The sequence below is a fragment of the Pinus tabuliformis genome, chromosome J, assembly GCF_031772625.1.
Source record: "Pinus tabuliformis cultivar Carrire ecotype Pingquan chromosome J, CPIR1, whole genome shotgun sequence".
Lineage (NCBI taxonomy): Eukaryota > Viridiplantae > Streptophyta > Pinopsida > Pinales > Pinaceae > Pinus > Pinus tabuliformis.
The window spans coordinates 411377656-411391555 of record NC_142295.1 but is presented as its reverse complement, the minus strand read 5'-3'; the positions used below and the strand labels follow the sequence as shown (position 1 = coordinate 411391555).

At 32.8% G+C, this 13900-nt stretch overlaps 1 protein-coding gene across 1 annotated transcript in view; it reads right to left on the bottom strand.

The window, feature by feature from the left end:
* Window positions 1-2392: 2392 nt before the first annotated feature.
* LOC149227579 (uncharacterized) overlaps window positions 2393-13900 on the bottom strand; it is a 472348-nt gene continuing 460840 nt past the window's right edge. Inside the window, exons 34-41 of the mRNA XM_089380541.1 lie at window positions 6673-7049; window positions 5713-5911; window positions 5178-5327; window positions 4937-5055; window positions 3889-4099; window positions 3555-3792; window positions 3196-3346; window positions 2393-3102 (exon numbers count right to left, since the gene is read on the bottom strand). Coding sequence (XP_089236667.1) covers window positions 2791-3102; window positions 3196-3346; window positions 3555-3792; window positions 3889-4099; window positions 4937-5055; window positions 5178-5327; window positions 5713-5911; window positions 6673-7049 — 1757 coding nt within the window. The 3' untranslated portion in view covers window positions 2393-2790. The remainder of the gene's footprint in view (window positions 3103-3195; window positions 3347-3554; window positions 3793-3888; window positions 4100-4936; window positions 5056-5177; window positions 5328-5712; window positions 5912-6672; window positions 7050-13900) is intronic.

Sequence of the window (13900 nt, the reverse complement as noted above, 5' to 3'; positions counted from 1 at the left end):
ACAATTTACAAACCAACGTAAACACTATTAATTACTCTATTGCAGTAAACGGCGGTCAAACAAAAAAAAAATTCACACAAACTACATGTTCAGGCCTGTATGCAATTTTAGGTTAATCGGACAGACATCCACCATCCTTTCAATCGAACGGTTCGGAACAATATCGGACGCCCCTTATTTGTTGAACGTTATGTCCCGATGAAAAAGCTGTTTTGAAAACGTACAGAGGACACGCGTAGAAAAATGATTGCATCGGGTGCGTTTGGAGGAAAACCACTTTTCGTGAAAAGCGGTCCGATAAGGTCTAGTGGTTTTGTGCATTGAATGCAGCACGACAAGTTGAAATTAATATTTCAACATGTCTAGGTATAGGTATATATATCATGCAAGATCTGAGATCTTATGTTTGTAAAAGGAAACGATTCGGAAAAATCTATTTCTATAAATGAAGTTAATAAAATTATTTGAAATCCGTAATTATAGGAGGTGTGAATTAAGAAAATTGTTTGTGTTGAAGTTATAGCTCACGAAAATTTCATTAGCGGTAAATATTTTTTTTATTGACCAAGTAGTTTAAGGCTGTTCACAATCATAAAGATTTTAAGGGTAATAGATCTTGAAATTAGATAAGAAAAAAAATTAAAATAACTTCAAAATTGAAATAAACCATTAAATCTACAGGACAACACATTTAATGTCATCTCATGGAGTACAATGATGGATGTATATGGAATGCACAACATGCCAATGAAACTAGTAACAATGGAATCCAAATAATTTTATTAAAATCAACACTAGTTACTTAAAATTCCAATAAACCACCTTAAGAAAAAAACCAAAATCTTACTCTAGGAATTGGTAAATGAAAATTCATGCCAGCAAGAAAAGATGCTTTGCCAACGCTGCAAATAAGAACAAGAAAATTATTGTTATTGCCCATTGCAAGTATATCAAAGTTGGGAGTTAACACACTGATATCCCATATAACTAAATTACCAATCTATGTGATGTGAAAGAGACAAAGCTGCAAATGACTTATGTGAAATTTAAACCAAGCTAAGTTGCAAATTCTTGTAGTAAAATCTAAACCACAATGAGAGAATGAAAAGTTTGCATAGCTTTGAAGTTGCAAAAAATTGTATAATTTGGAAAGCTCATGAATAAGGAAACCTTGTTGATTTTTTTGTTTATGCAAAAATCCCAAAGATAAACTTTAGTTGTTATAAAATCTAGATTTTATAATAATTATATCTACCCATAATTATTTATGATAATAGTTATTAATTATAAAATCTATGGGTAAATAAGATTTTTTTTATGATTAATGTAATTGGAAAAGAAAAAAATAAGAAAAGACAAAAAAAATATAAGTCAAATTAGAAAGTAAGAAAACTAAAAAAAAATATTTTTTTTTTAATTAATTTTTCTTTAAAATTTGTCATTTAAAAAAAATAACTATAGAAAAAAGAAAAAAGAAAACATAAATCAAATTAAAATGTAATAAAACTAAAAAAATTAATAACTAATAGAAACATAAGTTACTAAACAACCCATAATAAGACCTCAGCCAATCACCTTACAAATAAATAAATTTAAATAATAATAAAAAATGAATTCCCAATATTAAAATATGTATAAGTGACATAAATTTTTACTCAAAAACAAACTAATAAAGAATCAAACCAAAACTGAATACTTAATACCATATATAGAGACAGTTATAATATAGATTATTTTTTAAAATTAAATTAAGAATAACTTTATTAATTATTATAATTATATATAAATATTATTTTTTTTAATTAAAAAAAATTGAAATAACCCTAATTTAATGATTAAACAAAGGCAATGAAGACTTAAATTAACAATGACTTCATAGAGCAGCAAAAGTCAAAATATAGAGATTGATGTTTTTAGACAATAACTATGAAGCTTTTTCACTGAGACTAAAATTTTGCTTCTAATTGGTGTGCAGAATTTTAAAATCTGAACTCAGCCGTCATGATCGTCTCTCATTCAATGTTTATCCATTCCTAACCGTTGTTCGCCATTGATTTCCCTATCTCACTTATTCCATGCATTGAATTACCTAAGATAAATGAAGACTTAAATCAACAATGATATCATATAGCCGCAAAGAGTCAAAAATAAATAGATTAATGTTTCTTTTTCACTGACGACGCTAAAATTTTGCTTCTATTTTGATGTGCAATTTTTTAAAATCTCAACTCACCATAGTGTCTCATTCAATGTTTATCCATTCCTAAGCATTGTTCGCCATTGATTTCCCTATCTCACTTTTTCCATTTACTCATGCGGATTGCCCTGAAGGGACAAGTGGTGAGAAAGTGCGAGTTTCCACATTGAAAACGAACATCAAATTCATTTTAAAGTGAGATATTATAATCTTTTCCTGCAGAATTGATCGCTCATTTCTGCATATACATGACTAAGTTTTGAAAAATATAGATGATTCCAAACATGACCAAATCTTTGAAGGGAGAGCATGGTTTTCGGATATAATATATGTAGTGGAAGTCTCATATCATGTAACACACTCACGTAATAGACGAAACCCTAACAACTATGTAGCAAAATGGAAGCTTAAACTAATAACAGAATGAAATGTCATGAGCTTTAAAGCTATGAAAGACAATTCCCAGCAAACAGTCTGACGTTTCATAATCTTAATGCTCGAGTCAGCTCTCATCGGCCTTCTTTTCTATCACTATCAATCTTTGATGGAGATACATTCTCCATCTCCTGAAAACGAGGCCAAGCTGTCATGGCTTAAATTGATGAGCTCTCTACGCTGTTGTACAATGGTGGTGTTGCTACGACAGGTGTACTGCCACTTCCGGCAATGGCAGCGTTATATTGCAAATCTTTAATGTAAGCAGGACGAGAAGCAGCAGGAATGATCTCTACATCACCAGTCAGCATTGCTACCACTCGAGACATCGATGGACGCATTGTAGGAACAGCTTGGGTGCAAAGAAGGGCTACATGAATCACTCTGAGGACTTCTTCTTTTGAGCATGTTGATTCTATCTCAGCATCCATCAATTCCAGCAGCCTTTCTTTCTCATAAAGATGCCAGGTCTGCAATGCCATGTGATATTGAGAAGTAGGCAGTTAGTAATAGCTAAACATTAAAATACCTGGATTACATGTTAGAAGTTAGACTGTACACACCCATTCAAGAAGATAGACCATGCTTTCTGGCAAACTTGGATCTGTGTTGCTCCGACCGCTCACAAGTTCCAAAGCAACTACCCCGAAGCTGAACACATCTGCCTTTTCCGTAAGATGGCCTCGCATAGCATACTCCGGAGACAGATAACCACTTCAAACATAAATATGAAAGAGTGAGATTACGTTATTTTCTCTAGATTATGTTACTGTAGTAACCATAGGTTATACCGTTATATTACCGTAGTAGCAGCTTGTTTCTTCGAAAACAAAAATTGTATTTTCTAACGGTTAAATGGGGAACATATATAATTTCTCATAGTAGTTAGGAAACCAAAATTTAAGTTTCTGGATCATCTTACATGGTGCCAGCAACTTTGGTGCTAATGTGAGTTTTATTCTCATCATATAACCTAGCCAAGCCAAAATCTGATATCTTAGGGTTTAGAGAGTCATCCAACAGAATGTTACTGGCTTTGATATCTCTATGAATTATCCGAGTACTGGCCTCCTCGTGAAGGTAAGTGAGTCCACGGGCGGTGCCAATACAGATATTGTATCGAGTAGGCCAATCCAATTTTATGTGAGATTTGTTATTACCTGCAACATACATGACGCCAGTGTATTTGGTGTGGATTAGTAAAATTTGAAATTTTCAATTCAGGACAACTAGAAAACTTTTATATATATAATTACTTAATAAAGCTTTATCGAGACTCTTGTTCTCCAAGTACTCATAGACCAAGAGCGGATCATCTGCTTCTAGACAACATCCATGCAACTTTACAAGGTTCCTATGTTGCAGTTCAGATATTACAGCAACTTCATTTGTGAACTCGCGTTTCCCTTGTCTAGATTCAGAAGAGAGTTGCTTCACTGCCACCATTTCACCATCTGAAAGGGTGCCCTATTTGGTGCCACAATTTAGAATGGCGTTAGTGAGACTAACTTAAGAGAAAAGACAAAACAATACATAATGGCAGTAGTCAGAGAAATTTAAGAGAAAAGACAAATAATACAGTAAGAAAATGTTTATAGGATTCACTTATAATTGACAAAGTTTATAGTGCAATATATTGAAAGGTTGAGGAGGAAAAGCACAAAATACACATAAAAATGTAACCTCAATTACTTTATTAAACATAAACTTATTCAACATTACATTTACATCTACCAAGCTGCTGTATTCAACATTACATCTACCAAGTTGCTGTTGGTCCTTTTTCTTTCTTCTCATTACAATGACCCAACTTAAACATCAAATTTACTAATATAGAATTATACAAATTTTAAAGACTTCACTCACTCTTTTTTGGTTAACTACAAGGAAACTCACAATAGACTTAACTAATATTAGACTCTTGCTTTTCTGAACTTAACTCAACTCTTCATACATAATATGAATACAGGAATAATTACTATTACTTTATTAAACATAAACTTATTCAACATTGCATTTACCAAGCTGCTGTTGGTGTTTTTTCTTGCTTCTCATTACAATGACCCAACTTAAACATCAAATTTACTAATATGGAATTATACAAATTTTAAAGACTTCACTTTTTTTTGGTTAACGACATAGAAACTCACACTAGACTTAACTAATAATAGACTCTTGCTTTTCTTAACTTAACTCAATTCTTCATACATAATATGCATACAAGAATAATTACTATTTCTAACACAATATGCATACAAGAATAATTACTATTTCTAATACAAAAAATAAAAAATATTAACCTACCTTATAAACTACACCATATCCTCCCTCACCTAACTGGTTCTCTTTAGCAAAATCTCCTGTTGCAGTTTTCATATCCGCATAGCTGAAAATTTTCAGTCTTGAACGGATATCGTTTATCGCTGACAAAAAAAAGAAATCATCATTAAAACGGAAAAACTTGCCAATCCTTGTTGCAACTTTTAAACCATAAAATGTTAGGACAACTATCCCTGCACGAGTCCTCGAGTCTTTTTGTCAACACCTTTGTCTTCCTCAACATCTGCTGCTGGGGGCTTTTGAACCCCCCTCCTCCAAAGGAGAGAAAACAAAATTATGCATATCAAAGCCGCAACGATCCCAGTTGTGATTCCAATCACCATTCCTGTCTTACTCTTCTTCTTTGGATTGAATTCTACACACATTTCAAAATCAGCTGAAAGTGACAAAGCATTTACAGTTTCATAATTGAAAATTAATTTGAAAGTTAATATAGAAAACCTTTTAGTGCAACTATCTTTGGCCTCGTTCATTATAGGCATCCATGCTAAGAAAACTGTTCTATCTACATATTTTTATTTTTATCTTTATTTTTTTCTAATAAAATGATACATGTTCAGCATGTATTCGTATACATAGATTTGTCCAAAAATTGGCAAAAATCCATAGGGGAAACTGTTATCCAAGATTACTATAAACACATTGTGTGCTGATACAAAAAAGCAAATATATAAGTGCTGTTTTAGACCGAAAGAAATTAAATTCTTTTAATTTAATGAAACGGTATCTTTTATCATCACCTGGCCTAACACTTATAGCTGATACTAATGGTCCATAGGCTCCTTGGTCTGTAATACAGCAAGTTCCTTTTCCAGCCCAGAAAAAATGAATTTCGAGGAAGTTTGCTGTCACATTGGTCATGTTGAAAGATTTAACAACACCTATATTTGAGCCCCCTGCCTCCTTTCGGATGTCAAAATCTGTTAATACTTTCTGCCCCTACAATATCAACGTACATAATGATCTGTTAATACTTCTGCCCCTACAATATCAACGTACATAATATTTATATCATTTAGTTATTCTATAAACAGCGTAGGCACGAACAGGATGAAAGAAAAGCATACATTAGAAAGGTATTTTTAATCTTAGTTGTTTTTAATGTGATTTATTGTAAGTTTTTTTGGTGTATTTTTTCGGTCTAATTTTTCTACAATCAAGCCTGAATTCATTGAAATTACAAGTTTGATGGGTAACGCCTGCACAATAGTAGTACCCTGGAGTTTTTCAGGGTGCTGAATCTATATATACACTCAAAAAAACTAATTTAAATAACACAAATCAAAATTTCATCACACATTTAAAAACCAGAACCTGAAACTTCAAAAAATCACACTAAAAACAACTCTTTTTAATCATATAAATTAAGATTATTGCTGAAAAGAAAAATACAGTTAGTTACATTTTCTGAATTGAGGATTTTCGCAATTGAGGTTTTTGTGATTGTAATTACTTTATGCTTCTTCTGATTCATCGTATTTAGATTTTTATTATCAAAGTTTTGAATCAGTTAATATGGTTCATAAATCATAGGGGCTATCTCCAAAAATCAATAATAAAAAATTAAATGTAATCGATCTGAAGAAAAAGCACAAAGCTACATTTTTCTTATAAAAAAACACGGTGTCAATGGTGGGCGTAAATAAAAACATTCTTTTTTGGAGAGTAGCAATAACACTTTCAAATCAAATCAATCATACCTGAACATAAACATCAAAAACGCGTCTTCCAAGACTCTTCCAACTAGGAGAATTTTCAATCTCTATCTCTGCAAAATATAGTTTTACTGTATATGGTCCATTCTCGAGCCCTAAACCATAGTATCGAAGTGAGCTGGGCGATAAGCGTGCTGTCTGGTATAGTTCTGAGTTTATTGTCTTTGTAAATTCAGAGTGATTGGTTGCTGTATAAGTTGCATTACTGTTGTCCAGAAAACGTCCAGCATAACTCACTCCCCACGTCTGTGTATTGCTGACATAAAAGGACGTATTATCAAGTAATTCGGTGTCCGGCTCAAAAGCATCTCCCATAGCAGAAAGCTTCAGTCCGCCTCCACAATTTATAGCAAAGCGAGAATCTGCAAAAGGAGGACCCAAAATGTGAGTTTTGTGGGTCGTTTTTTCAACCAGACTAGGATGATAGGTCAAAAACCTTGATCTCCAACCCAAGGTGAATACAGATGCCGAAATATAGATCTGGAGGATAAAATATAATTAGGTTACCTCACGGTTTATGTGCATTACAATTCAAGCGTCATATCAGACAAGATAGGAAAGGAAAAACTAAGGTAACAAAATAGGAATTGATATTTGGTTACAGATGATGAAATTCAAATGTCATATGAGACAAGATAGGAAAGGAAAAATTAAGGTAATCAAATAGGAATTGATATTTGGGGAAAGATAAATGTACTGTACACGTGGAAGCACAATTTGCAACATAGAGTTAGATTTTGTAAAAATCATTAATGAAGGTTAACTTTAGTTAAATAAAGTATTTTAAATTTTTTTATAAATGTGAATTATTTTAAAATGAGTTAATATTGTAAGTATGTTGGGATAGTATTAGTAGTGTTAGATTTATATTTTATTGAGCTTTATAGTGCAGTATGGGGTAGATCTCACATAAACATGTAAATGTAAATGTAAATGTAAACATTTAACGTGTAATGTTTAACATTTAACCTTTTTAATCTAATGTTGGCCTTATTTAGAAATTAATCTAATTATTAATATAATAAAACATCTTTATACGTTTAGTCTAAGGAGGGAGGAGTTGCCCGGAAAGTTACGGAAATTCCGGTCACATTTAGAGAAAATCGGGCAAGGATTTTTGTAAATCTAAGTTATAGTTGTTAAACTTCAAAATCCATTTCCACCATCAAAAACACCATTCAAACACTGCCTCTACATGATTTTTTGAAATTTTTTTACCCTCAGACCATTTTGGCGGTGCATTTCCACCATCAAAAACACCATTCAAACACTGCCTCTACATGATTTTTTGAATTTTTTTTACCCTCAGACCATTTTGGCGGTGTAGGCAATACCTCCGCCTCATTAAATGACTCCCTCTTTATATACTTACTCCAAAGTATGGTAAAAAAAATATAAATATAAATAAACTAGAGATATGGAAAATAAATAAACCTCTTTTTATATTTAATCCATAAACCTCTTTATATTTAAGGAGACTCAAAAAAGAGCTTTTATTTAGTTGGAGCTTATGGGACAAATACCATTTTAATACCATGGGCTAAATAGCATGAGCCAAATACCATATTTATAAAAGAGGTATGGTAAATTAATAAAAATATAAATAAACAGGTATGGTAAATAAATAAAACATTTTTTTATATTTCCTCCATAGTTCATTTTATATTTACTAATACTCAAAAAAGAGGTTTTATTTAGGTGAAGTTTATGGGCCATATACCATGGGCCAAATTATTATTAATCCCATGCAAAAAAACATTATTAACCCTAATATTAATACTAATAAAAATAAAGATGGCATATGTAGCCTATTTAAAAAGGAGAATTAAACCAGCATAGATCATCTTTACTTTGGATCTACTAAACACCCAGAGGGATATTTGATCTTGATATGCAAACTAGCATAAAGCGAAAAAAGATTTGATCCCTCTCCGCCCTCAAAGTAGCATAAAGTGAAAAAGTGCTTAGTAGATTTATTTATATTTAAATTTCTAGAAGATGATTATGTTCATCTGAAAATCTTAATCACATGTATAACTAATTGGTAGATTTATTTATATTTAAATTTCAGGAAGATGATTATAGCATAAAGCACATGTATAACTAATTGGTAGATTTATTTATATTTAAGTTTCAGGAAGATGATTATAGCATAAAAATTTCTAGAAGATGATTATGTTCATCTTAGAATCTTAATCACATGTATAACTAATTGGTAGATTTATTTATATTTAAATTTCAGGAAGATGATTATAGCATAAAGCAAATGTACAACTAATTGGTAGAATTATTTATATTTAAGTTTCAGGAAGATGATTATAGCATAAAGTGAAAAAGCGCTTGGTAGATTTCAGGAAGATGATTATGATAATATTGTATATAGGTAATTTTTGCATTTAAATTTCATCTCACAATCTTAATCACATGTATAACTAATATGGGATACGAATTTCACGATTTGAACCCAAGACTTTTGGTTTGGTGAGACTTTATGCAATTGCCAATTGAAGGATAGCACAAGATTTGAACCCAAAACTTTTGGTTTGGTGAGACTTTATGCAATTGTCAATTGAGCTACACCAAACGTATGCATACTAGATCGAAACACTTTTATACTATATAAATAAATTATTTTTTTCATAAAAATAGAATTATTTTGAAATAGGTTTTTCATTTTAAAAATATTTTATAATATAATTTTTAAAGTCAAAATTATATATTTCTTTTAATTATAAAGTTTAACATATATGGTGAGAGATAATCAAATCACTCACTAATCAATTATATATATATATATATATATATATATGCTTATTTTTATTTTACTTAAATTATATTGTGAGAGAATTAAATGATTTAAATCACTCACTAACCAACTTTTTAGTAGATTTCAAATATTACATTATTAATATCAAAATACAATTTTGCAAGGGTGGTTTCTATGTGACAATTTTTTTGTCTTGTCAGATGTATTTTTTACTTTTCATTCATTTACAACTAATGTGGATGTGCTTTAGAAGTTGGCACCAATATAGATTCATTTTAGAGATTAAATTTATCAAGAAGGAAACATCTTTTTTATTGCAAAATTTAAGGAAATGTTTACCCTTGATACTTGACAAATCTAATTTCTCTGGACACTTAGATCTGGGTTAAGATTGATCTATGTTGACTCTTAATACATTTCACATCTCTATATACATAGAAATTCATTATCATGTGGTGTGAATAACATTGATTCATTATGTCTGTATATGTGTCAATTTTAATCTTAAAAATAAAATCTCATCACATAATCAATCATCAACACAATGCTTGAACACAATAATTAAAATGAAAATCCAAATTTGAAGAAGAAATGCTTTTCAAATAGTCATCAATTTATTACAACTTGAGGACACCAATACTTTGTAATCACCAACTTATAGTTGTTTTACTGTTAAAGAGACAATTTTTAGGCTTAGAACTTATTCAAAAGAAGGTCTAGCCTCCAGGCAACGTGTACTTGATCAAACTAGAATTCAGCATCCACAAGGATTGCAACATGGTCTGCAACAAAGCTCAATGTCCAGCCAAAATATGTTTTATAATTTGGCTCTAACCAGAACTACTAGTCGACTTCTGACTAGGATTGCAACTCAACCCCAAACTAGGACAATAACTTGGCCTCAAGCTAGAATAGGTCTAATAGAGCTCAGTCCAGCAATCCCTAAGCTTGACCTCCTTCACACCAGAGCTCGACCTTCTCAATAGACCTTGAAACCGACCTCCTTAACAATAGAACTTGGCCTCAACATGCCTCAAACAGAACAAGAACCCTTCCGAAGAGTTATACCAAAAACCCTTCCAACTTGGCTTCACTTCCAACTTGAATTTACTTTACTTGGTTCATAAGGTATGAACCTCAAACCTATTCCTTGGTTGACGTAAAAACATAACCGAATTTCTTGAGAAAATGAGTGCCTAGTATCCTCCACATAACGATTATTTATAGTGTTCTTGGGGTCCAGAGTAGGGTCGGCTTGAGCAAAGGAAGGATATTAACTATATATAAATGAATATCTTCAAAAGTTAATTTCTCCTCAACTGTGCTGAGATAGGATGTGTGTCACATATCATCGAAAAGGTCTCGAAATATGTTATTTGACTATGTAATTTCCTCTTTCATTAGGATATCCTTTAACATCAATCACAACCATTTCCAACAATATCCCCTTTTTAATTGATGGTAATACTTTGATATCTACTTTTTTCGATAGTTTCTCCCCCTATCTGCGTTTTCTTTCCCTTTGAAATCAATAGCAAAGGGTGGTCCCCCTAATGTTGTGCTTCCTTTACTAAGATAAAGGAGAGATCACTACTAGCTTTTGCCTGAGATATTCAAATGTTTCTCTGGGAAGAGGCTTGGTCAATATGTCAACAATTTGTTCTTTTGTGCCATTATATTCCATCTTGAATTTTTTTCTCAATGACTTTTTCTCTGACGAAATGGTACTTGATTGAAATATGCTTTGTTTTTAGTGCATGACATGATTATTTTATCTTTTATTGCACTATTGTTGCCGTAGAAAATGAAAATTGGTTGATCATATTCCATTTTGATGTCATGCAAAGTTTGTTTCATCCAGAGAACTTCTTGTTATGTATTCAATTTCAATTATAGAAAGAGAAATTGGTAATTAATTTATGCTTGACCAAGATACAACGCAATCTCCTAGGGAAAATGCACTCCCACTAGTGCTTTTTCTATCATCAATGCTACCTACCCAATTAGTGTGAAAATTTCAACTATTGCAGTGACTGAAATTAATTTTTCTAACTATAAAATTAATTATGTAGTCCATTGCTATGACAACAACGAATTAATCACACTGCAATCTTCACAAATAAGATACTGCAGAAAATAAAAGTGTTGGAAATTGAGAAATGATAGCGCACACACACACATAAAAATGACATCGTTATTTTTGCACATAATTTCTCGAAAAAACCCAATGTGGGAAAACTAGTTGCAGTGGCTGAGGGTTTATATTATTATATGCAGCATAAAATATGAGTACAATAATTTGGATGCCAAACTGGAAATCCAATCTAAGAGAATCACAGGAAAAAAATTTGTGAGGATGTTTCCACACCCCATAGCTGATTTCAGCTCCAAGAACTGATCCCTTAGCAATTTGCACTTCCCTTTGTGTCAGCATCTACGTAGTGCTTATGCAGGCCTTGCTACTACTTCCTTTGGAAACTCCTAAAATCTGTAGCTCTGCTTCTCTCTGGCTTTGGAACTAATTCACTAGCCCTTCCGATCAAAATCTCGACTTCCATCTACTAAATCGACTACCCCTCCAGCTAGAGCAAATTGGATTGTTGCTACTGCCTACACAGTCCTTTCACATACCCTCTAGGCATATTCACACTCCCTCAATTTGACTCTCTGGACTTGGAAAATCTTCCTTCGAATACTGTTGACCTCTCTTGCCACCTGTTACTCACCCACTAACTCAACCTCCACTGTTGACTCTTTCCTTCTATTGGGAATTCGACCTTCGTGTGCAATTAAGTATTTGTACTTGTGTATTCTCTATCTCCCCATCGACCTCTTCTTATAATCACTAGTTGGGACTCCAACGACCACGATTAAAACTTAATCGATGGTTGAGATAATCTCCAAGTCGATCTGTGTGAATTTCTAGAGAATTCTCACCTTTCTCAATTAGTTACTATTAATTAACCATTTTTCCTAAGTTAGACTTAGGAAATTTTTAATTATGGTCAACTAATTTAATTGAGCCATCTCTAAGTGGAATTTCCATAAACGATTTATGGGTTTTGAAGAACTCATGTGTTTTAGACTCTCCACAAATTCTCAAGATTAAAACACCATCCAATGCTACAAAAACTAACGCTCCCTCTTAGCGAGGAAGGTGTTCTAGTGTCGTAGTGGTACAACACCCTGACTTTGCATCATCCTCTATACATTGTTGATGTCTGGTTATGATTGTCTGCCACTGCCCACCAACCACTGTGCAAGTCTGATGTTGCATTTGTGTTGTTGTTGACATTGCTATATTGCTGCCAACTTTGCATATGCACTGCAACCCTCTCTCAATTGTTGTTGCTCCTACTGCAACTACTACAAGTGAGAAGCATCCAAAATACTATGTCCCTGCTACTGAAATGAGTTGTCCACCATACCCATTTGTTCTCTAAAATAGACGAACTTAGCTCTCCTTAGAGATTTCATAAGTATGTATTCAACATGCTCATCTGTGGAAACATAATGTAGCTGGACCGCTATGACATCGAATATCAATGTGTTTCAACTTGTCATCAAACACTGGATTCTCAAAGAGATTGATGCAATTATGATTATCACAGTAGACAATGGTCAATTCCATCCTCTGCCTGAACAAGCTTACCAGTAGCTTTCGAAGCCATATAGCTTTGCACATATCTATGCTCACTACCATATACACTGCTTCTACAAAGCTCAGTGCTACTGAATTTTGCTTCCTGTCGCACCAAGAAACCACCCCTAATCCAACACTGAAGCAGTACCCAAAGGTACTTTTTCTGTCTCCTAAATTTCTTTCTCAATCTACATCTATGAATCCACATGCTTTGACGTCATCCCCTTAGGTATATTTCAGTCCTTATTCTATTGTGTCATGCACATACCTCAAAATGTGCCTTGTCGCTTGTTTGTTTTTGTAGCATCAAATGTTTTCTAGCCTTGAAATTTTTTGGAAAGGCTAGAATACATGAGTCTCCAAAACCCAGAAATCGTTTCTGCAAATTCCACCTAGAAGTGCCTCAATCAGATTATTAACTGATTTTTAAATATTTACTAAGTCTAAAGTTAGGAAATGTGGTTAATTAATCAATATTAATTGAGATAAGGTGAGAATCATTTATAAAGTCACACGGATCGATCCAAAGATGATCCTAGCCATTGATTAAGTTTTAATCTTGGTAATTGGAGCTCCAACAGAGAATTATAAGAGAAGGTCGATGTGGTGATGGAGAAATTATCCAGGGCAGATACCCAGTTGCCCAGGGAGTTTGATTTTCTCAGAAGCAACAACTAAGTAGAGAAGATAGAGTCAGAGGGTGAGTAGCAAGTGGAAGAGGAGGGAAGTAGCATTCCGGGAGGAAGATTTTCAGTTCCCGGAAGAGGCAAAGGAGGGAAGGCAGAAATTTCCAGAGGGCAAAC